This window comes from Anabrus simplex, chromosome 5, assembly GCF_040414725.1.
Source record: "Anabrus simplex isolate iqAnaSimp1 chromosome 5, ASM4041472v1, whole genome shotgun sequence".
Lineage (NCBI taxonomy): Eukaryota > Metazoa > Arthropoda > Insecta > Orthoptera > Tettigoniidae > Anabrus > Anabrus simplex.
Genome location: NC_090269.1, coordinates 110,252,246 through 110,274,962, shown reverse-complemented (window position 1 = coordinate 110,274,962; position 22,717 = coordinate 110,252,246). Strand labels below are relative to the sequence as shown.

The 22,717-nt window shown below is 38.8% G+C and overlaps 1 protein-coding gene across 1 annotated transcript in view; it reads right to left on the bottom strand.

Moving 5' to 3' along the window:
• The window catches only part of Usp14 (ubiquitin specific protease 14), a 123,382-nt gene that overhangs the window by 16,523 nt on the left and 84,142 nt on the right, over positions 1-22,717 (bottom strand). Inside the window, exons 6-9 of the mRNA XM_067147073.2 lie at positions 18,603-18,759; positions 18,422-18,487; positions 10,300-10,482; positions 10,095-10,215 (exon numbers count right to left, since the gene is read on the bottom strand). Coding sequence (XP_067003174.1) covers positions 10,095-10,215; positions 10,300-10,482; positions 18,422-18,487; positions 18,603-18,759 — 527 coding nt within the window. The remainder of the gene's footprint in view (positions 1-10,094; positions 10,216-10,299; positions 10,483-18,421; positions 18,488-18,602; positions 18,760-22,717) is intronic.

Below are 22,717 nucleotides of genomic sequence, written 5' to 3'. Positions count from 1 at the left end.
ATACATGTGTGAACGTTACCACGTAGAACTCTTCATCAAAAGAACAAAAACTATTAAAGAATATGCAATCCAAGGCACAAGCGCACGAGTACAGTGTATATAAATGTAATATTCTTCTCTCTTTCTGTATGGCTATTTGGCTGCAATAAATATATTATTAATAATTTATTTTTTATGTTGTTTTACCCTTTAAATTCATTTGACGCTTGCCAGCTGAGCAGAGGAGTCCGATTCATGTACCAACATCGTACCTCAATTTTGACAAAAATGTCACGATATTTTGCCTTTCCAGGAACAATATGGTTGACAGATATAATAATTTTCCAGTTTGCCATGAGCATTGCATATAAATAAAAAAAATTAAAAAATTCTTCACATTCGTATCATTCCACTTCTGAAGTCTATTATTCGTAGAAATTGGGTAAATTGTTAATACCTTCTTGAAATATTAATTGGTAGCCTCCACAATAACCTGTACTAGTGTGCAGAACAGAACAAACACAGGAAAAAATCTATTTTTGGTGAATCATCACGTAATATACTGTATTATCTATAACACCTGAATTGCGTGAAAAGAAAGAGGGAAATATTGGAGTAAACTGACCAGAAGTCCGGCCCCACAGTGTAGGGGGCAACGAGCCCGCTTGTCACTTGGAGCCCTGGGATTGATTCCCGGCCGGGTTAGGGGTTTTTAATGGTAAATTATTAATATCCTTGGCCTGGGGACTGGGGTTTGTGTCGTCCCTAACATTCCTTTATTCACATTCAACACTTTACACTTCCGCAATTACACTTACACGCAGGTTCCTCTCATTTGGTGAAAGTAGTGGCAAAAGATCTGCAGAGGTCGACGCCACAAACAAGTATCATTAAAAAGGAAAGAAGAAGAAGAAACTGACCAGCAACCCAAGAAAATTATGATAACTTATTTATTTATTATGGTTCATGTTTGTGGGTTACTGTAGTCACATCCTAGTTCGTGAACCATGGGCAACGGCTGAGTGGCCTAGTTAGAGATACCAGTTGCTATGGAATGGGAGTGGGCATCTTGGACATATTCTGAGTCGCGGCCCTCCTTGTGCTCAGGCGGCTAGGACTATACAATTCACAGGGGGTCCATAACCTGTTAGAGGAGAGATCCTCACTTGGACTATGTGCAAGTAGGGTAGCATCCTGCTTCATGAATTTACCGAGCTCAGAACATTTTAAGCAAGCCTCGGACCTATGGGAGTAACGGAGTCCCACTCCCATTTGACAGGCGAGGGACTCCTTGGAAACAACTAGGCGAAAGAAATGGAATTCTATGGGGAGCTATCAATATTAATGGGGCTTATAAAAGATAGAAAGTAGAACTGGCTGAGTCAGCAAAGAGGATACATCTGGATGTTCTAGGAGTAAGTGATATTCGGGTAAGGGGAGATAACGAGGAAGAGATAGGAGATTATAAAGTGTACTTGACGGCGGTTAGAAAGGGAAGGGCAGAGTCTGGGGTAGTGCTCTTTATCAGGAATACCATTGCACGCAACATAATTTCTGTTAGGCATGTAAATGAGCGAATGATCTGGGTAGATTTGTCAGTTGGAGGAATTAGGACTAGAATTGTGTTCGTGTATTCACCATATGAGGGTGCAGATGAGAATAAAGTTGACAAGTTTTATGAAGCATTGAGTGACACCGTGGTCAGGGTCAACAGCAAGGATAGAATAGTGCTAATGGGCGATTTTAATGCGAGAGTTGGGAATAGAACTGAAGGATACGAAAGGGTGATTGGTAAATGTGGGGAAGATATGGAAGCTCATGGGAATGGAAAGTATTTGCTGGACTTATGTGCTAGTAGGGGTTTAGCTGTTATGAATACATTCTTCAAGCATAAGGCTATTCACCGCTACACAAGGGAGGCTAGGGGTACCAGATCCATAATAGACTATATCTCAACAGACTTCGAATTCAGGAAATCTGTTAGGAATGTAAGAGTTTTCCGCAGATTTTTCGATGATACAGACCACTATCTGATCTGTAGTGAACTAAGTATCTCTAGGCCTAGGATAGAGAAAGTGAAATCTGTCTGCAAACGAATAAGGGTAGAAAATCTCCAGGACGAGGAAATTAGACAGAAGTACATGGATATGATTAGTGAGAAGTTTCGAACAGTAGACAGTAAGCAGGTTCAGGATACAGAAAGTGAATGGGAGGCATACAGGGATGCTGTAGTAGAAACAGCAAGGGAATGCCTAGGAACAACTGTGTGTAAAGATGGGAAAAGGCGAACATCTTGGTGGAATGATGAAGTGAGAGCAGCTTGTAAACGTAAAGAGAAGGCTTATCAGAAATGGCTCCAAACAAGGGCCGAGGCAGACAGGGATTTGTACATAGATGAAAGAAACAGAGCGAAACAAACAGTTGTTGAATCCAAAAAGAAGTCGTGGGAAGATTTTGGTAACAACCTGGAAAAGCTAGGTCAAGCAGCAGGGAAACCTTTCTGGACAGTAATAAAGAATCTTAAGAAGGGAGGGAAAAAGGAAATGAACAGTGTTTTGAGTAATTCAGGTGAAATGATAATAGATCCCAGGGAATCAATGGAGAGGTGGAGGGAATATTTTGAACATCTTCTCAATGTAAAAGGAAATCATCCTGCTAGTGTTGCGAACAGCCAAGCTCATGGGGAGGAGGAAAATGATGTTGGTGAAATTATGCTTGAGGAAGTGGAAAGGATGGTAAATAAACTCCATTGTCATAAGGCAGTAGGAATAGATGAAATTAGACCTGAAATGGTGAAGTATAGTGGGAAGGCAGGGATGAAATGGCTTCATAGATTAGTAAAATTAGCGTGGAGTGTTGGTAAGGTAGCTTCAGATTGGACAAAAGCAGTAATTGCACCTATCTATAAGCAAGGGAACAGGAAGGATTGCAACAACTATCGAGGTATCTCATTGATTAGTATACCAGGCAAAGTATACACTGGCATCTTGGAAGGGAGGATGCGATCAGTCGTTGAGAGGATGTTGGATGAAAATCAGTGTGGTTTCAGACCACAGAGAGGCTGTCAGGATCAGATTTTTAGTATGCGCCAGGTAACTGAAAAATGCTACGAAAGAAATAGGCAGTTGTGTTTATGTTTCGTAGATCTAGAGAAAGCATATGACAGGGTACCGAGGGAAAAGATGTTCGCCATACTGGGGGACTATGGAATTAAAGGTAGATTATTAAAATCAATCAAAGGCATTTATGTTGACAATTGGGCTTCAGTGAGAATTTATGGCAGAATGAGTTCTTGGTTCAGGGTACTTACAGGGGTTGGACAAGGCTGTAATCTTTCACATTTGCTGTTCGTAGTTTACATGGATCATCTGCTGAAAGGTATAAAATGGCAGGGAGGGATTTAGTTAGGTGGAAATGTAGTAAGCAGGCTGGCCTATGCTGACGACTTGGTCTTAACGGCAGATTGTGCCGAAAGCCTGCAGTCTAATATCTTGGAACTTGAAAATAGGTGCAATGAGTATGGTATGAAAATTAGCCTCTCGAAGACTAAATTGATGTCAGTAGGTAAGAAATTCAACAGAACTGAATGTCAGATTGGTGATACAATGTTAGAACAGGTCAATAATTTCAAGTATTTAGGCTGTGTTTTCTCCCAGGATGGTAATATAGTAAGTGAATCAAGGTGTCATAAAGCTAATGCAGTGAGCTCGCAGTTGCGATCAACAGTATTCTGTAAGAAGGAAGTGAGCTCCCAGAGGAAACTATCTTTACATCGGTCTATTTTCAGACCAACTTTGCTTTACGGGAGCGAAAGCTGGGTGGACTCAGGATATCTTATTCATAAGTTAGAAGTAACAGACATGAAAGTAGCAAGAATAATTTCTGGTACAAACAGGTGGGAACAATGGCAGGAGGGTACTCAGAACGAGGAGATAAAGGCTAATTTAGGAATGAACTCTATGGATGAAGCTGTACGCATAAACCGGCTTCGGTGGTGGGGTCATGTGAGGCGAATGGAGGGGGATAGGTTACCTAGGAGAATAATGGACTCTGCTCTGGAGGGTAAGAGAAGTAGAGGAAGACATAAACGACGATGGTTAGACTTGGTTTCTAACGATTTAAAGATAAGAGGTATAGAACTAAATGAGGCCATAACACTAGTTGCAAATCGAGGATTGTGGCGACGTTTAGTACATTCACAGAGGCTTGCAGACTGAACGCTGAAAGGCATAACAGTCTATAATGATAATGTATGTATGTATATATGTATTTATTTATTTATTTACTAGGCGGTGTACCCATGCTTCGCTTTGGAATTCTATATTGTATACAGAATTCATAGTTAAGTAGTGTACACGTTGAGGGTAAGATTCTATTACATTGCACAGCTCTTAACGTTACCCCAGAAATGCGACGAGGAAGTCACCATACGTCTTTTCTCATGTGTAGACTGGGTTAAGGAATTTTCATTGTAATGGCAGGCCCTCTTGCCTATTATCAGTCACAATCATGTTGGGCAGTTTTCATCGTAATGGCAGACAATCACTCCCCAGCTGCATTTTTACATCCTCAGAAATACTGTCTTTGTGGTTTTCCACATGAAATCAACATAGTTCATTACAATGACATCATTAGGATTGTTACAATTAAAAGCAATGCTATCATAGGAAATACTACATCAAATGAAAAAACGCACATTTTCTCACTTTGCTATTCTTGCCAATCTAACAGTCCAAAGTTCCAGAGCTGGAATGACCAGACTGCAGACAGCCACGGACACTCCTCTGCCTATTATTCCGTTAAGTGTGCACACTGCTCATTCCAATCAAAGCCTAAGAGTCTGTATCGAATAGCTGAAATACTATGATAAACCAGGGCGTTATGTACCAGAAGTATAAGAAAATTTATGAAACAGAGGAATGACAAGCTAACAGAGAAAATTATCTAATTCCTCAGCTACTTTCCGCCAATGTTCAGGCAAGCTGTTGTACTCGGTATGCAGCAGTAATCCCATCTTTTGGGGATAAGTGGTAGCAGAAGAGAGAAAGAACATCATAACAAACAATGGTCAATGTAATATTATTGTGATCAATTTTATGGGCTTTTGATAGTGTAGGCCTTCACATGTAGTTTCCTTCCGACTCGGAGATATTAGAGCATCTAATGTAAAAAGAGAGTCCTCCTTTCTTTCATGATTTCCTCTTGCCTTATTTTTTTGCTACTGGCTTTACGCCTCACCAACACAGATAAGTCTTATGGCGACGATGGGATAGGAAAGGCCTAGGAGTTGGAAGGAAGTGGCCGTGGCCTTACTTAAGGTACAGCCCCAGCATTTGTCTGGTGTGAAAATGAGAAACAAAGGAAAACCATCTTCTGGGCTGCCGACAGTGGGATTCGAACCCACTATCTCCCGGATGCAAGCTCACACCTGCGCGATTCTATCATGTCTTATTCTTCAAGCAATCTATTCCTTTATGTTTTTCTCTCATTTTTATAATCAACTTCACAATTTTCCTTGTCGATATGGACATGTGGGCCGATGATCATGCGTTTTTACACCTTAAGACAATCATGACAAAAACCACCGCCAGTTAACACGATTGAACAATATTTCCATATCGGCGCTGATAAGGACTAAGCGTAGGCTGGCGACAACGGGTCCCTTAGCTGCGCCCTGGCATTGTTTCCACTTACTTGTGCCAGGCTCCTCACTTTCATCTGTCCTATTAACAGTAACAATTAACAGTTTCAATTAATGGTCAACCCTTGTTATTTTCTGACACCGACGGTATTAGAGCACTCAGGTCTAAGGAGTCTTTCATTTTCACGCCCATTGTGGCCCTTGTCTTTCTTAGGCCGATACCTTCATTTTTCGAAGTGTCGGACTCCTTCCATTTTCTTTCTGATTAGTGTTATATAGAGGATGGTCCATCCTCTTAAAACAATTATCACCACAACCACCACCACTCTTATCAAGTCGGTACGGTAAAACTGAATAAGACATAAATGATTGGAAACTGTATTATGTATAACTTTTGTTATGGTACTTGTCGATAGGACCAATAACATACGTATTTAAAATTTACATTTTTGGCACCTTCCCCTAATTCCTCAGCTACTTTCCACGAATGTTCAAACAGGCTCTTTTACTTGGTATGCAGCAGTAATCCTATCTTTTGGGGATGAGTGGTAGCAGAAGAGAGAAAGAACATCACAACATCCAGTGTGAATAAAATTATTCATAGCCTATACTGTAGTGCCTTATTCCCCGATTTTACATACTGATTTTCATTAAATTCTGTTCACCCATTTTCTCGTGGCAGGATTCGAAAGCAAGACTGAAGTGGATTGGCCATGTAAGAAGGATGAGTGCAAGCAGGACTGCAAGAAGAGAATATTATTTATTTATTTATTTATTTATTTATTTATTTATTTATTTATTTATTTCATGCCTTCATTTGTGGCGAAGTTAAGGCTCATGGCCCTCTCTTACAGTGGGCAGATCGAGAGGAAAATGGACAGATCTGGTGTAGAAAGATGTTGAGGAGAGAGGACAAGGTTGGGAGAAGATTATGAAAGAAAAGTGGTTTATGGACAAAGATGGAGGGGGCTCGTACACCACACCCGGGCAACTACAGATGGTCGATGATGATGATGATGACTCTCAATTAAAAACTGTTCAATTTCAATATTGCCAAGGCATCTCCTCTTTTGCAGCGCAGCCATTTTTGTTGTTGTGGTTGCAAGCATAGAAGATATATATTTCATCATTGCCAGGAAACAAAATCCTAACCTAAATACGAGGAAACATGAACTATCCCTCCGTTAGAATTTCTCTGTACTTCTGGCGCACCATTTGAACGGTTGCTCCACATATTTTTATGGGCTTAGCAAAGTGAGCGTTTCTCAAAAACATAAATTTACATGTTTAGCATGGGCAATTCGTCATTGCACAATGTATTATTTACTGGTTTAGAATTGATTGGGTTATCTGTTTTGCAGTATGCGGACAATCTTGTAACACAAGGCAGCAAATTCTTCTTTCATCTTGAGGAAGTACAAGTTTTCTTCTAGTTGTAAGAGCAGTTCTAGTACTGTTCATTATTTTGTAACATTCTCACAACTTTCCCTACACCCGCCTTAATAGCTCTACCATCCAACTCTGTTTCTTGGGCGTACGTTCATTATCCACTCAAAAGTCAACTAACACGTTTAACCTCTCCGCATGGGATGACTTTCGCTATCTTGCCACCCTGTGCTGCGGGAGGGGGGTGTAGTAGCACCAAGCATAGTATGAGTGCAGGCTTTTAGTTACTTGGGCATAAATGACAAGCAGTTCAATGAATTTTACCAAAATGTTCAGTTTATCAATGCATAAACACACAAACAGCATGATTTACTGGAATTACCTAAGGACAGTGAAGTGGAGGAATCTTCGGAATCTTCTGATGCTTTCAAATCGAACAAGAGATATGACTGAACCATGTAGTAGAACCCATTTAAAAAAAAAATTATTTTTTTTAGAAATAAGATCTCAATACAGGTTTCTGTACTGTGTACATTAACATACACAATGCACAAATTATATACATTTCCTCCACAGTAACCGATACAAATTCATTTACCCTTGATCAGAACGGAAATAACATACCATGTGACAGCATATGATGTTGAGCATAAATGTCTGCCTATTCTACCATCATCTCTACGAAACTGACAGTAGAAAACAACTGAAAATTTTTCACACAGGATATAAGCAGTTCTTTGCAGCATTTTGAGACCCATAGTCTGCCATAAACATTTCCCTTTGCCCTCCGTAATTATCCATGTCTTTTCATACAAACCCACCATCAATAAAATTATGACCGATATCTTCCCATGATCAAAAGCAAAATCAATGTCACGATCACTCAAATTCTATATCCTCTATTTTATTCTATTCTATCTCTCTACTCTATATCTCAAATTCTATATCCTAGTCCTTTTCAATGAAACTAAACTTTCTGTATCATCATTTGATAAAACATAGTTAATTTTCCAATTCGTGATCACAAGAAAACGTTTAGCTGCCATGATGTCAACAACAGAACTTGTTGGTCTTTCAGACGTAATATATCATATGTAATTGAAAAAAAAAACTCAATAGATATATGCATCAAATGAAAGATTGATACTTCGTCTACAGATATATCATTATATTAGTAGTAGTTCAAGAACTATTCGCTAAATTGAAGCACAAAGCAAAAGCTGCTATGAGCGTGCGATGCATGTCACTCCACGACAGAGAGCATTGGGGAGTCTGCGTGCAGTGTATGGCAATCCACGTTGAGTGGTTAAGAAATGCTTGCCCACACAGTAACTTGAAACACTTCTTTGGACCATAGCAGGAAGCACACTAAAGCATACCAGTCACACAACAATTCGTAATTGTTACAGACAATGACATCATCTATAGGCCTATCCTGGGATCGTATGAGCCTGAAATTTCATAGATATGCTAACTAAGCAATGCTCTCGCTAATTATGCCACAAAAATTATTAGTTCTAAGTTTTTCCCCCAGGTGAAAATATGGCGTTGTAAGCGGACAGAACATGGAATATTCCGTAACTCTTGACATCAAAATGTTCTTCCGGTAGAAAGGAATTGTGTTAGTTCCTTGGCTGTTGCTTGGTGACGCATGGCGATTCCTTTTGTGAAGTGAATCTTTGTTGTAAGAAAGTTGAACTTTTCCATGTGAAACGTAATGCCTATTGGGAAGAGAGACCGTGCATTATTAGTGACGACGTTTTATCAGAATGACAGCAATAGCAATGCTGCATCGCGGGAATATCGCCGACAGAAACAGCAGAGAAGAGGTCCCATGACAAATAATGGGCTGAAGAAATTGATTAAGAAATTTGAGGAAACAGGTGAATTAGGTGTTGCACCAGGGAAAGGCCGGCAGTTCATCCCCATGGATGTTGTGTTGAAATTGCTGTAGCAGACTGTGCAGTACATTCTCCCAATTCTGTGACCAGTGCTCGAGCTGTGTCACGTGAATTGTCGCTACCCCAGTCAACAGTTCACAAGATTTTGCAGCGCATTTTACACTGGTATCCCTACAAACTTCATGATGTTCACAAATTGAAACCCCAAGAAGTTGCACAACAATGTGACTTTTGGTTTCTGGTGCACATGGAAGTGGACAGCATTTCACCTGATATGCTACGGGCAACAGTCGACCATGCTGACAGTACTTCATCTCAAATGCTGTGTTATGGATGCAGCATGTTGCTGAGTATGAAGGCAATACTGTACAGTGTTTGTAACTACAAATGCTAATAAACATCCCAGAACCACCGTTGTCATGTGTTTGATTTTTCCTGCCTTTCTCTGTGAAACATACCATTGCTTACAGCACCATATTTTTTCTTGTGGCAAAACTTCGAATTAATCATTTTTGTGACGTAATTCACGAGTGCATTGCTTAGTTAGCACATCTACAACATTTCAGACTCCAATGATCATTACAGCCCGTGCTGTACTGCGCTGTATACCATAACTTTAATTGTGGACACCCGGTACCAGCTTTTGGGGCTTGTAGCAATGGCTGCTGAATGGCTGGAAAGAATGGACCCTTGAGAACGCCAAACACAGTCTTCGATGAAATATCGCGAGACCGCATCACTTCTGGACCACTGCCTACATTCCCGGAAAACCTGTATATCGTCGGAGCGCGTAGAAAACTCGCTATGTGATAATATTTCAGCTTAGAACTCTGACCAGAAAGGTTCTGTCATCTTAGGTTCAGTATGTATGAACTATATCAACAAATTTTCATTCTAAGTGATATGTGTGCTGTAGGTCTTTATTTCTCCCCTCAACACTGTCACATAACAGTATTTCGAGGCGCAACAACGATACATAGAATTGGATGCAAGCCGTGAAAGCCTGAGCAGTGATCACAAAAGCATTTCTAAGAACTTTCTGCATATGGATGATAACGTGAAAAATCATAAATTTAAACATGACAAAGTTGTTTTACTAGCATTTAATGACACCACAGGAGGTAAACGGTGACCACATCAAACTATTGCGAACCAGAGCATCTAATGTTAAGGGGAAAATCACTTACCACCTTCAAACCAGTAAGGAATAGATTTTGTTTTTACTTTCGGGCTACCATCACCCTTATTTTTATCATTCTTGTCACTCTTTGCAAGCAGAGCTTCTTCAACACGTTTATCTTCCACTTCCTGAATAAAAAATAAATTAAAATACAGTTAATTTAAAAACAATTAACAACATAAGGAATTACACAGGACAAATCAAGGACTAACCTTGAAACGGGATCGCATTGGAGTAAGCTTCTGCTGAAGTTCTGTAGAACATAGCTCAAAAGCATCAAATTCTAAAGGAAACTTTACATCCTTCAGTATTTTAGCATTAATTGCCTCTTTTTCTTTGTAATAGAATCTTACAAACTGGACAGTTAAATATGCCGGTAACCTGCTGATTTTTGACTGAAAAATAAAAATAAAAGGAAAAGCATAAGAAGATTAAATGACAACATTAAAAACAAAATACTCAAGAGAAAATATATAAATTCTTTCTACAATTGAAAGCATATGCTAATTTTAAGGACACTTTCTCTCGAAGCATTGATACTTTGTCAATATATGTTAATTTTGCATCTAAACATTGTTATGTGGCTGAAGATGTTAATAATATACGAAACATGAACCACTTTTAACCAATAAGTTGCCTTAAGCAACTAATGTATCGACAAGGTGGAAAATAAAAAAATACTTAGTTGTGAATCTGTTAAAGTGCGAAACGGACCATGAAGCTGATTTTATGTAATGCAGCCATCGAGCTCAGTACATAGATTTTTGCCAGTCATCATCATCATCATCATCATCATCATCATCATCTTTTTAACTTGCAAGGATTACTTCTCTGAAGTGATTGATATCTATGGACCTCCAAGGTGAGCTTCATGTTTTTTTTTTAGTAAATACCAGTGAGTTATTAGATTCCTTTTATGATGAACAATGAAAATAATGACTATTCATAAATTAATGATGAGTTGAACCCATTTAAGAGTAGGGGCTATCTGCGTTATGAATTTATAACACCTATGTTTCATGCTTATTTAGCCACAGGATTGCCATTTGTTCTTGAAATCTGATGGCACATTTTATAGATGATTTTATATACACCAGTCGGCTTGAATTTATCCGGTTTATTACTGAATGTGGTAGAATCTGATGCAGGTTGTTATGGTTGAAAAGCTGATGAGTATACTGTATTATGTTTCTTAAAGGCTCTGACTATTTGGTATGATACTTTTCCAATAACTGGTATGCTGTGATACTGCAGACAATATAAATGTCCATACCAGATTAATGAAGGGTGGCTATAATAAACAGATTGGTAGCACTACGTATGAGCACATGGAGGAACAAGATTAACTCCACTGCGAATAGAGCAAAAGGCTAGGGAAAAGCAATGAAAAGGGTCAAGCTTGATGGATCCAGCGAGGGATTTTTGAAGGAATATCAAGTTGGTTCTTTTGACAATGTCAATAGTTCCTAGTGAGGGGAGTCCAACCAAATGAAAATGGGAGCAGTAAGTTATTAGCCTCTCTGCGCAATGCTGTGTACTCTGAAGCTTGTTGAAGTTTCCGAATGTGGTGGGACTACAGACAGGAAAACCATAGGTTAATATGGGTCTCACCATACCGAGATAGGCTGTTCCATAGGACTCCTGATTTTAAGCCTGTTAGATTCCTGCTAAGAAATCCCATAATTTTCACTGCTTTTCATCTTGTTTCTCCATCTGAAGGTTCTATTTCAAATCACTAAAAATAATGATTCCTAAGAGTTTAATATTTGAGCACTGCAGGATTATGTTCTTATTTAATTCATACTTGTTCTCTAGGAAGTTTCATAATTTACTTATCCTAATATGCAGTATTTACATTTTTACATTTATGTTTAAATCATTCAAAGAATACCACTCACTCACTCTGTTGGCTTCTGAGGGACGTGCTGATCTCGCAATCCTCTTCCATTCTTTTTGATCTTGAGCCCACTCTTCCCAGTTATCAATTTGGAGGGTCCCGCATACCTTGTTGATCTTCCAGGTGCTTCGGGGCCTTCCTGAAGGTCTTTTCACATTAAGAGATCCTTTGTATAGATCTACTGGCGCTCTGTTATCCTATATCCTCAGTACATGTCCAGCCCGGCGCAGTCTGTTTGATTCTATCACACCCATTATAGTGTGTTGTTGAGAGAGGGTGTAAATCTCATAATTAGATCTTTTCTGCCAGCTTTGAGAGATAGGATCGAACCATGGGCCAAATATTTTTCTATAACATTTATTCTTAAAGACTTGCAACTGCTGCTGCTCTTTGTTGGTTATACTTCATGTCTCGGAACCATACAGAAGTACTGGTCGAATGACTGTATAGTAGATAATCATTTTTGAATTCATACCACACAGAGAAAAATTTTGCAAGTTTGATTGCAGTTTACGACTATCTGTCTTTTTTTAAAATGCTTTTATATGGGACGGTGCCATCTGCATATTGTGCCATGTGTGTTGTTACGCAATACATCAGGGGACTGGTCATAGAACTGTGAACTATTCCTGATGTCACTTTGACAGGTCTCTCCATATACTACGCACTGAGTTGGACCTCCAGGAAGGACCTCACTCACGCCAATAGTCTGTCCCATATACCGAGCCATTGCAGTTTAACAAAAGTCGTTCATGCGGCACTGGTTAAAGGATTTGCTCCAGTCGAGTGACAGGCAATCCACCTTAAATCACATCCGGTTGATCCAAGTAACATTGCCCTTCATCAACAACATTAGTTAAGAAGGTTGTGCAAGAACTCCCTGGGAAGAACTCATGCTGAGAAAAACCAAGCAGGTTTCCCGTTCGTGAGAATTCCATCACATCCTTGCTACAAATCCCTGTTAGTATAGTCCATGCTTTTGAAATGGTAAAAGTAATATTATAATCTCCATAATATTTAGTTTTTAATATTACTTATCCTCGGTATGAAAATGTATCTTACGCTCTTTAATATATTCTTGTTATTAGATTTTGTGCATTAACTGATACATTTATGTTACAGGGGCCATTAGTTACAGCCAAAGGGACCTCCGGTCCTACTTGTAATTAAATAAATACATTTCTAATCTCACCATACTCTTACAAATGAGAGATGTCAATGTCACTGGCTTATAATTATCGATGTTATCTCTTCCTCCACTTTTGAAAAATGGTACTATGTTTGAATACATCCACACACAAACTTACACAGCCTCTGTTAATCGATAAGTTAAACAGGGTGCACAAGGGCAGTGCTAATGCTTCTGCGCACTGCACTAACATAATCACAGACATGTTGTCTGGGCTAAAGGCAACATGTTGCAGAGTCTTTCGAAAGCTGTTAATTATACTGAACTCCTTAAGTTGAGGCTGGAGAGGGGAAGGGGTAATGCCTGAGTTATGTTGGGTATACATTTGTACTTTTCCCTGGCTCATTACAGATCCCTTTAAATTTCTCACTGAATGCTGTGGCAATGGCCTTGGGGCAGGTAACTGTTGTCCCGTTAGAGTAGAGTGAACTTGGTGCCGAGTTGTATGTTTTCTATTTAGGAATTTCCACAGGTCTTTGTTACTTGTTTAAATAGTTTTTGTATGCTTTACGGATGAGTTTATTGGTTGTATTCTTCATGCATTTATATATGTACCAAGCTTAGTAGCTGCAGTTGCGTGTGGCCAGTATCCAGTATTCGTGAGATAGTGAGTTTGAATCCCACTGTCGGCAGCTCTGAAGATTGTTTTCTGTGATTTCCCATTTTCACACTAGCAAATGCTGGAGCTGTACCAGAATTAAGGTCACAGCTGCTTCCTTTGCACTCCTAGCCATTTCCTATCCCAGCATCGCCAAAAGACCTATCTGTGTCGGTGCAACATAAAAAACCTTGTAAAAAAATCATATTTGTCCTAAATAAGAACACCTGCATCCAGTTTCCATTTCCTGTAAAGCGCGTCACTTTTGCACATTATTTTGACTTTTCTTTTGTGATCCATGGAGAGCTATTCTTAGCACCGATTTTCAGTTTGGGCACTGCTTTGTCTACACAGTGAAAGAAACTTTCTCTCAATCCAAAACACAGTGCATTAATGTTTGCAGTGTTTAAAGAGAAAGGGGTGGAAAGGTATGATGATCTACATGACGTAGGACATGAAGCATCAAATACAAAATTGTCTTACCATTGTACACACGCATACATAAGGGATAAAATGAAATATTTTAGAAACTTTAGAAATTTATAGATATCAATTAATAGACTGTCAACACATGCTCAATGATAAAAGTGAAAATGAATATTTAAAAACAATATTAAACTTTAGCAGCACCGTACATTTAAAAAATGACACACATACATAATTCAACCAACATAGATGTCAAATTCATAATGCACATAGCCCCTACTCTTAAATGAAACAGTATGGTGTCACCCTTGACAATGAGACAAGCAATAATTATTCTTTGAAAACAATTGTGTAACAAATAGAGTAACAATTGAATGTCACCATTTCACCACCTGACGATGGAGCTGAGAATCTGAAACGTGTTGTGAAGTACATTTAATAAAAATTGTAATTGGCAACAGTTTTAATTATTCATAAGAATTAATTCAATCATGGACACGGCCTGCATAAAACTACGTTATTCAGTAAAATCTAGTTAATTCAAAGTTGTTGCGATGCAAAAATCGGACTTCGAATTACGTGATTTCAAATTAACTGCCAACTCGTAATTCAGAAATGCCAACCCTTGCAGTGTCATAAAATATTCTAAGACCCATTACTGCATGCAATTAACCTTGATTCACAGTTTAAACCCTTTCCAATGCCATGGAAAAAAACTATTTCCAAAATGTATCCACCCAACAAGGTGCATTTACAATATTCAAATAATGCATTTGGATAACCCATTGGCAAACATACCTATAAACAAACAAAAAACACAAAACACCAAAAAACAACACAATTCAAAGATGAGGACAAATTATGCTGGCTCTCCTGTGCAAATGCTTTATCCCTTGAATTACTGCACTGTTTGCATTTTTAGATGCCTTGTATTTGCACGGAGAGTGCCCAATGCCCGTAAAACATAGTGGCTTATCAAACTTTAATATGACGAGGGAAGAAAGTTTCTCACTTCTGTGTGCGTGCAACATAGTACAGTGACCCCTAACCTTCTACGATTTCCTGGCTGACACTTCTCTCCTTTAAAACCACCAGTCCGTTTGGGCTCGGCATTTTTTTAAAATTGCAGTTTCATCAGCACTGACAATATTATTTGGTGCGCATGAATTGATTATATAAGCCATGCCTTTTCGCCAACTGTTGGCATCGTCAGTGTTCGCCGATTATGTTTCTCCGCACACAGCCTGCTACATGATATTGTGGTGTTCCTTAAAACGCTGAATACAAAAGAATTACGATTTCACTCGAAGTTAGCAAATATGAAGCACACTGTACACACACCAAAGTGAGTGAGTGGAAGACGAGTTCTTTCATGACGCGGAGAAATTTTGAATTTAAATTACTCTGTAAAATATATATTTTTTTAAATGTACAGGCAGTTTTAAATTAAAAGTCTGAATTTCGGTAATGGGGCCAACACTGTTCTTCGAATGACGAATTATCCGTATTTCGAATTAAACAATTTAAATAACATGCAAAACCGTACATCACGTTTCTGGGAATGAGAGCTTCTTCAAATTAGGTGAGATTTTGAATTATTGAGGTGCTACTGTATTTAAAACCATATTTGTTTTGTTAATGATCAGAAACACGGTGTCCTTCCAAAGATTTAGGTGCTTTGGTGCAACAATGTGGACAACAGAGGGAGGAATAAGTTGGGTGGTGTAGAGTAGGTTTCCACTATCTACCTGCAAGCATCATAGCAGTCACAACTCAAGTCAGGTTAATAGCCGATATAAAAAAACCTGTGTTAAAACCTACAGATAAGTTACCTTAGTTGTCTTCTAAATTCTCATTGGGAGTTCTCACAAGAAGTCTGTGTTAGAATCAAACAAGTTCGGAACAACTTCAACAAACTGAAGAATTTATTGACCGATAAACACATCAGCATTGGGCTCAGGTTTTGCATGTTGCGATGTTATGCGTTTTCAACACTCTTCAATGGCATGAAAGGATGGAAGCTCACTTCAAACTTGTGCAAATGATTTGAGGCATTTGAAATTTGGACTTATCAATGAATACTTTGTATCTCATGGATGGAAAGGATTTCAAATACTTAAGTTTTGAAGCATGTGAGTGTACAGACAGAAGTTCCGCCAACAATTAAGAAACAGAATTTGGAGTACTTTGGACACATTGTGCGTAGCAAGAAGTATAGACTTTTGCAACTTCTTTTGCAAGGGAAAATTGATGGCATATGCATATGAAGGATGTCTTAGTTGCATAACATGCGAGATTAGGACCAACAAGATACATACTTGATATCATTCTTTCGTTTATTCATGGTTTTTAACATACTTGCAGTTCCTTTCAATTCTTTCTTTTAGACTCCTCTATCAAGTCCAGGAAATACAAACACATTCACACAGACTATATTATGTTTAAACTTCAGTGCTGCGAATTGACTACATACAAATATCCTGCACTCGCAATAAGAAATAATTTGTTTGTAAGATCTGTTAATTCATTTTCTACTTTAAGAAGTGTTCCCCGGTCCTCAGAATTTAGTCAAATGTACCATATTTACTATAAACAACAAACAGGACTGATAACTACAATTAACAATATTACAATTTGGTGACACACAGTTTTAATGTGTATTTATTACCTTCTATAAGTGTTTGTTTCACGACAACAGTAAGAATTTTTACCACTGTTATTTTATCAATAATTTATTCACATCGCAAAGGACAAGTGACAAGACAACAAAAGACAATGGGATGTTGGGTTTCAATTTTAAGTCCTAGTTGTTCTGGTTTATAATTATTTTAGTCTCTCTAATGTACGTGCTTTTGGAGTCCGAATTTTAACTAGTAATAACCTGATATTTAGTAGCTGAAGATGTTCTCGAAGGAGAACGAAACATGTCCTACAAAAAATAGTATGAAGAGAATTCCATTTAAATCAGTGGATAATTAATCAGCATTGAAACAGTGGACCAATACATTTCTCAAAAGAGTTAACTCAAGATACACATTCTCCATTTCATGCAGCAAACCGCCAGGATGGCCACCAACCTTCAATGAAGGGACAAGGCATCAAAAGGAGGAGAAGAATACAGAAAAGGAGAAGAATGAAGATATGATGAAGAGTAGAAATCTGGATGAACCCTTGCAGTGAAAGGAAGCACGCACATCTTTGGTGCAGCAGCAAAGATACACTCCTTCCTGATAACGCGAGGGTTTTTGATAGATGGTATGCTGCTGCTACTACATTTGTACGTCCTTGTATAGGAGCCTACTGGCAATTTTTCCACAAATATGACCAACAGTTTACTGAACATCAAGGCGTTTGCAAGCAGATATGCTAATATGACTAAGAGGGATATAAAGGTCTTCCTAGAACAAGCAATGTGGCCAGATATACAGGCACGGACAGTACTAAAGTTCTTCTTTTGATTGACCTGGGCTGCCAATAGAGATGATGAACTAAACAATGCTACAGTTCCTGGGGGCACTGAATTTAATTCCAGCAAATTATACATTATACATTCTGCCAACATTTTCTGAAATTTATCACAGATAAAATTATGCTATCTTCTGACAACAGCTTTAACACATGGCATAGAGATGACTTCTTACGCTTTCAATCATTTGTGTATTTACAGTTCTCGGCAGCAAGATTCCCTAACTTACGTCAAAATTGCTTTTTCTAATGCTGCTACACCAAACACTTTCCTGATGTTATTTCAAACACCCTTGAAGTACTGCTGTGAAGTATTAACAGAAGCCTGTTTCCATGAGAAATGTGACCAACCTGCTTTCATCAAATGTGAGAAATGTGTACACATGAACCATGCTTTTATTGTTGATTTGCATATTTTTTTGTCTCTGATAGTCTAGTCAGGTCAAAAAATTCTGTTGTTAAGTACCTGATTCCACATTATTGATTATTCGTTGAAATAATCTATTTGTTTCATAATAATTCATATGTCGTCGAAACAGACTTAATATTTTCATAGTCACTGTGGCAGCTGATATCTCCAGTTGTAATAGTCCATAGCAGCTAAAATTTATATGGTGTCTGTTTCATTATTAACTGCATTATATTAATATAATTGGCACAACAACATATGGTACTGACCCTCCCTTGTCAGACCACAAAGAGAATAATCTGTACGATACCTAAAAACCAACTTAACAACCTACTAAATTAAATACTTACAGTTTTAGTATATACAGCATCACGTTCTAGTGTTGGAGATAACTTTGTTATTTGTTCTTGCATTTTCTAAAAAGAAAACAAGAAGATAAAAACAAAACATTACAATTCGTACTACCTCATAATGTCCAATAATAGTGACATATTATCAAGAAAATTCAGACTGTGAAAGCAACAGCCATACCGATTTTAGTCCCGATTGCATATATCTGACATCTTGAGAGATAAAACAGCTAAGCTGAAGAAAATTCTCTTTGCTATAACTGGGCGATTCTTCTTCAGTCTCATTGCATTTCAATTCCACATCAAAAGTACCCCCGAAGAACTGTTCCACAACAGACCTGAAGAACAAGAAAGATACAACACAAATGTTCAAGGTAAGTTCTATTACAGTAAAACAAACCTAAGATTATAATTCCAGATTATTAATGTTTAAAAAAAAAATACCAAAGAGTAACTTGCTAGGCAATGAGGTGGAAGATATACTTGTAAATATTGTGCTGTATTCATCAGACAGGAAGGAGAGCCCTGGATGAAGTGAGAATGTGGTAATAATATTTAAAGGAATTTTAATCACAGGAGAAAGAAAGATCTGGTTCTTTGAAGAATGAAAGTATCAGTAAAACAAAACGGAAGGTCCATAAAAAGCGTGAAAATCATAAGACTTCCTAGGTGCTGTAAAGAGAACTCGAGTTCCACAAGAGAAACTGGATATGAAAGATGAGTCTGTGACAAGCAAGTGGAAGTAGGTAATATCAACTTGAGATCCTGAGATTGTCACTCTATTTTCCCACACTCAGAGCACCTGAGAGAAGAGGAGTGACTTTACAGACTTAAGAGAATATGGGTAGAATTTCGAAGGTTGGAAGGGAGAGGTTCCTGATAGAAGATTGAGTGCAGACAGAATTACTGAGAGGCAAGATTCTGCACTGAACTTGATGGAATGGTGTCCAATTTCAGGTAATCTACACATGACAATAATTAATGTTATTTGCTTTACGTCCCACTAACTACTATTGACGGTTTTCGGAGTAACAATAATTTAAAGAAACATTATTGGAGTAAGGATGGAGAGGCTATTATAATGTTTGTACATCTATAAGGACAGATTTATAGGAAGTAAATCCCTTCCCGAAAGTAGGACAGTTCGTGCACCTGAGTTGATAGATAATACACAGTTCAAAAAAATTAGGGGAACATGTTTTGTAATGTCTGGTATGTGAACGTTAATTTGGTAGATGGGGTTCCAATGGTCGTACAGCATACCTTGAGACCTTAGCTACTAAGAGTATGTCAAATCGAAGTTATACTCCATCTGTAGGCGTAGCCATGTGTTATAAAACAGTCAGGTGACCCCTCGAAACAAAGTGAATAGCAGAGCGTCCATGTGTTGTTGTGAGATACAAAGACAACTGTGGTTATTTGAGCACGTTGTACGTAAACCAGCACATCCCATGAGACATCTTAACAAGATTCAAGTCGCAAGGGCCATCACTTTGATCCAGGAAAGATGGACTTTTTGTCGTGTTTCTGTGGATCTCAATGTCTCTCCGTCAGTTATTCAACGCTAGTGGAATCGTTGCAATGAGACAGGCGGGTTAGACAAGGCCGTGGGCGCATCACAACCCCACAGGATCACCAATATCTGACTACCTATGTGTTCCGGCGCCGTTCAGCAACTGCCAGAGAACTTCAACAAGACCTCAGGAGGGTCACTGGAGTCACAGTGTCTGACCAGACAGTAAGGAACAGGTTAAGATAAGTGTCCTTATGACCCAGACATCCTGTTCGAGTGCCCCGTCTAACACAGCAACATCGCACAACTCGCCTTCTGTTTGCCCGTATCCACGTCAATTGGCAATTTCGCCAATGGAGACCTGTGTTGTTCACAGACGAGTCCAGATTTCCCCTGACACAGCGTAATGGATGTCAACGTGTATGGAGACGCCGTGGTGAGCAGAACATGCCAAATGTTGTCCAGGAAGGCGACCGATTTGGACAAGGTTCCGTGATGGTGTGGTGTGGCATCAGTACTGATGGCCGTACGGATCTTGTCGTCGTCCGTAGTGATCTTACCACTGCAGGGTACATCGAACAGATACTGCTACAACATGTGTTGGTTGCAGCATACGGTGTTGGCCCTGAATTTGTACTCATGCACGACAATGCCAGGGCTCATGTAGCACGCATACCAGAGCTGTCTTGCGAGAACTGGACACTCAAGAGATTGAATGGCCAACAGTGAGTCATCATCATCATTTTACAGTTCCAGTTTCCTGGGTACTGTTGGCAAGCCTCTTCCATTCTGTTTATTGAGATATGTTCTGTTGTTAATGACGTCCTTCAGTGTCCTTCCCCGATCTGTAATGTCCATCTTTACGAAGTCCATCCAGTGGATTCTTGGTCTTCCCACCATCCGTTTCCCTGCCATGTAGCTCCAAGTTAACATATGCTGTACTTGTTGGCTCCATCCTCATTATATGCCCAAACCACCTCAGTCTGGACATGCTAATCCGATCTAACAATGATGTAACAATCCCAGCTTCCTTCCTAACCACATCATTCCTCAACTTGTCCAGTTTGGTTTTTTGAATTGTGGACCTAAGGAACTTCATCGCAGATGCCTGCAACCTTGATGAGTCTTTCTTAGTGAGGGTGCAGGTTTCAATACCATAGGTTAAGATTGGTATGAAGTACTGATTGAACATCATCAGCTTTGATTTTGTTGGTACTTTGGGATCCCAGAGGAGTGTTCGTACTTGCTCTCAAAAGTGAGAGTCCCGACCTTAATCCCATCGACCATGTGTGGGATAGGCTTGACAGAAGTGTTCGAGGGCGTCCTGTTCCACTACAGACTCTCCACGACTCAAACAGGCTCTCATTGAAGAATGGGACTTGATACTGCAACATGACCTCCGTCGACTTATATGGAGCATGCCACATAGGCGCCAAGCTGTGATAAATGCGCGCGGAGGACATACACTACACTGAAGCTCTCCAACTGCGATAAAAACCCACCCTGGAGGACTGTTATCACTTTGCTTTTGCCCCTATTGGGACATTTCCGTTTGTGTTCTGAAAATGAACGTGTATCTATCGATATTTTTTTGTATACTTCAATGGTAAAGAAGTAAGGTTTAGTTGGTAATATACCTGGGTGTAAATTATTGTTTTGTGGAGCATGGCATACGTTAAAAAACTTGTTCCCTTAATTTTTTGAACTGTGTATAACTGAAAGGGAAGTCATTATATTCTTCAATGGGTTATTTTTATTAAGAGGAGCTTAAAGGAGGAGGTTGGGAAGAGTAGGGGTTTCTGGTGGTAATACTGAAGAAGGTTGATACAGCTGAAAGAGGGTTAAAAATGTCCTGGATACTGCTATGCCACCTGTATGCTATAATATAGTAACTCTGCAACAAGTTCTTGGCACGAGAAGAGGAAGAGAAGTTCGCTGGTCTTGTGCAGTCCGAGAAAGTATTAGATGGTTCTCCAGGAAATTGTGCACTTACATGTTAAAAGCATTCATTTCACAGATGGTGGCCATTAATATATAAGTATTTCTGAATTTGCAGACATTTTACCATCTGTTAAAAACAAAAATAATGGGTAAATGGTTACAGGCATGCCACAAAATAAAGCCTAGCACGTGAAATTAAAATTCAGTTTTCAACAAAAAGGCTCAAAAGCATATTCTTTCTAACTTTAATGGTTCTCCAAGAAATTTTACTTATACATGTTAAAGCATGCACTCCAGGGCTTCCAAAACTAATCAACAATACTATTACCAATGACCACTACCATTCTTATTCAATCCACCAATAAGGGCTGAGACAAACATTTTGGACACATGTCTGTCTTTCATGGGTGGTTTATTAACGTGTGGTTACATGGTATATCCATGCCCTCCATCTATTTGCAATACATACATATAATCAACAATAACATTACACTAAACAACTGTTGTTAGTCTAAGTATGCTCCGTCTCTACTGCTGCCACCCATTTATGCTAGATAACAGTCTAGTTATACAATAACCCATCAACAATGGGTACAGTAGCTAGTAGTTAAAATTACAGTAGCAAGGAAAGCTAAAATAATTCAAAACGTGACTCTGATGAAAATATAAATGCTACTAATAGTAGTATAATGAGAGCTGATAACAATATCATCGATGCTAGTGATCTTCTTATCACTTGATAGAACTTTGACTTTCAAGCAACATCTCTCTAATGTAGTTGCTAAAGTTAAAACTAGGAATAGTATTCTTCAGAAACTTGCTGGTCCATCATGGGGAGCCAA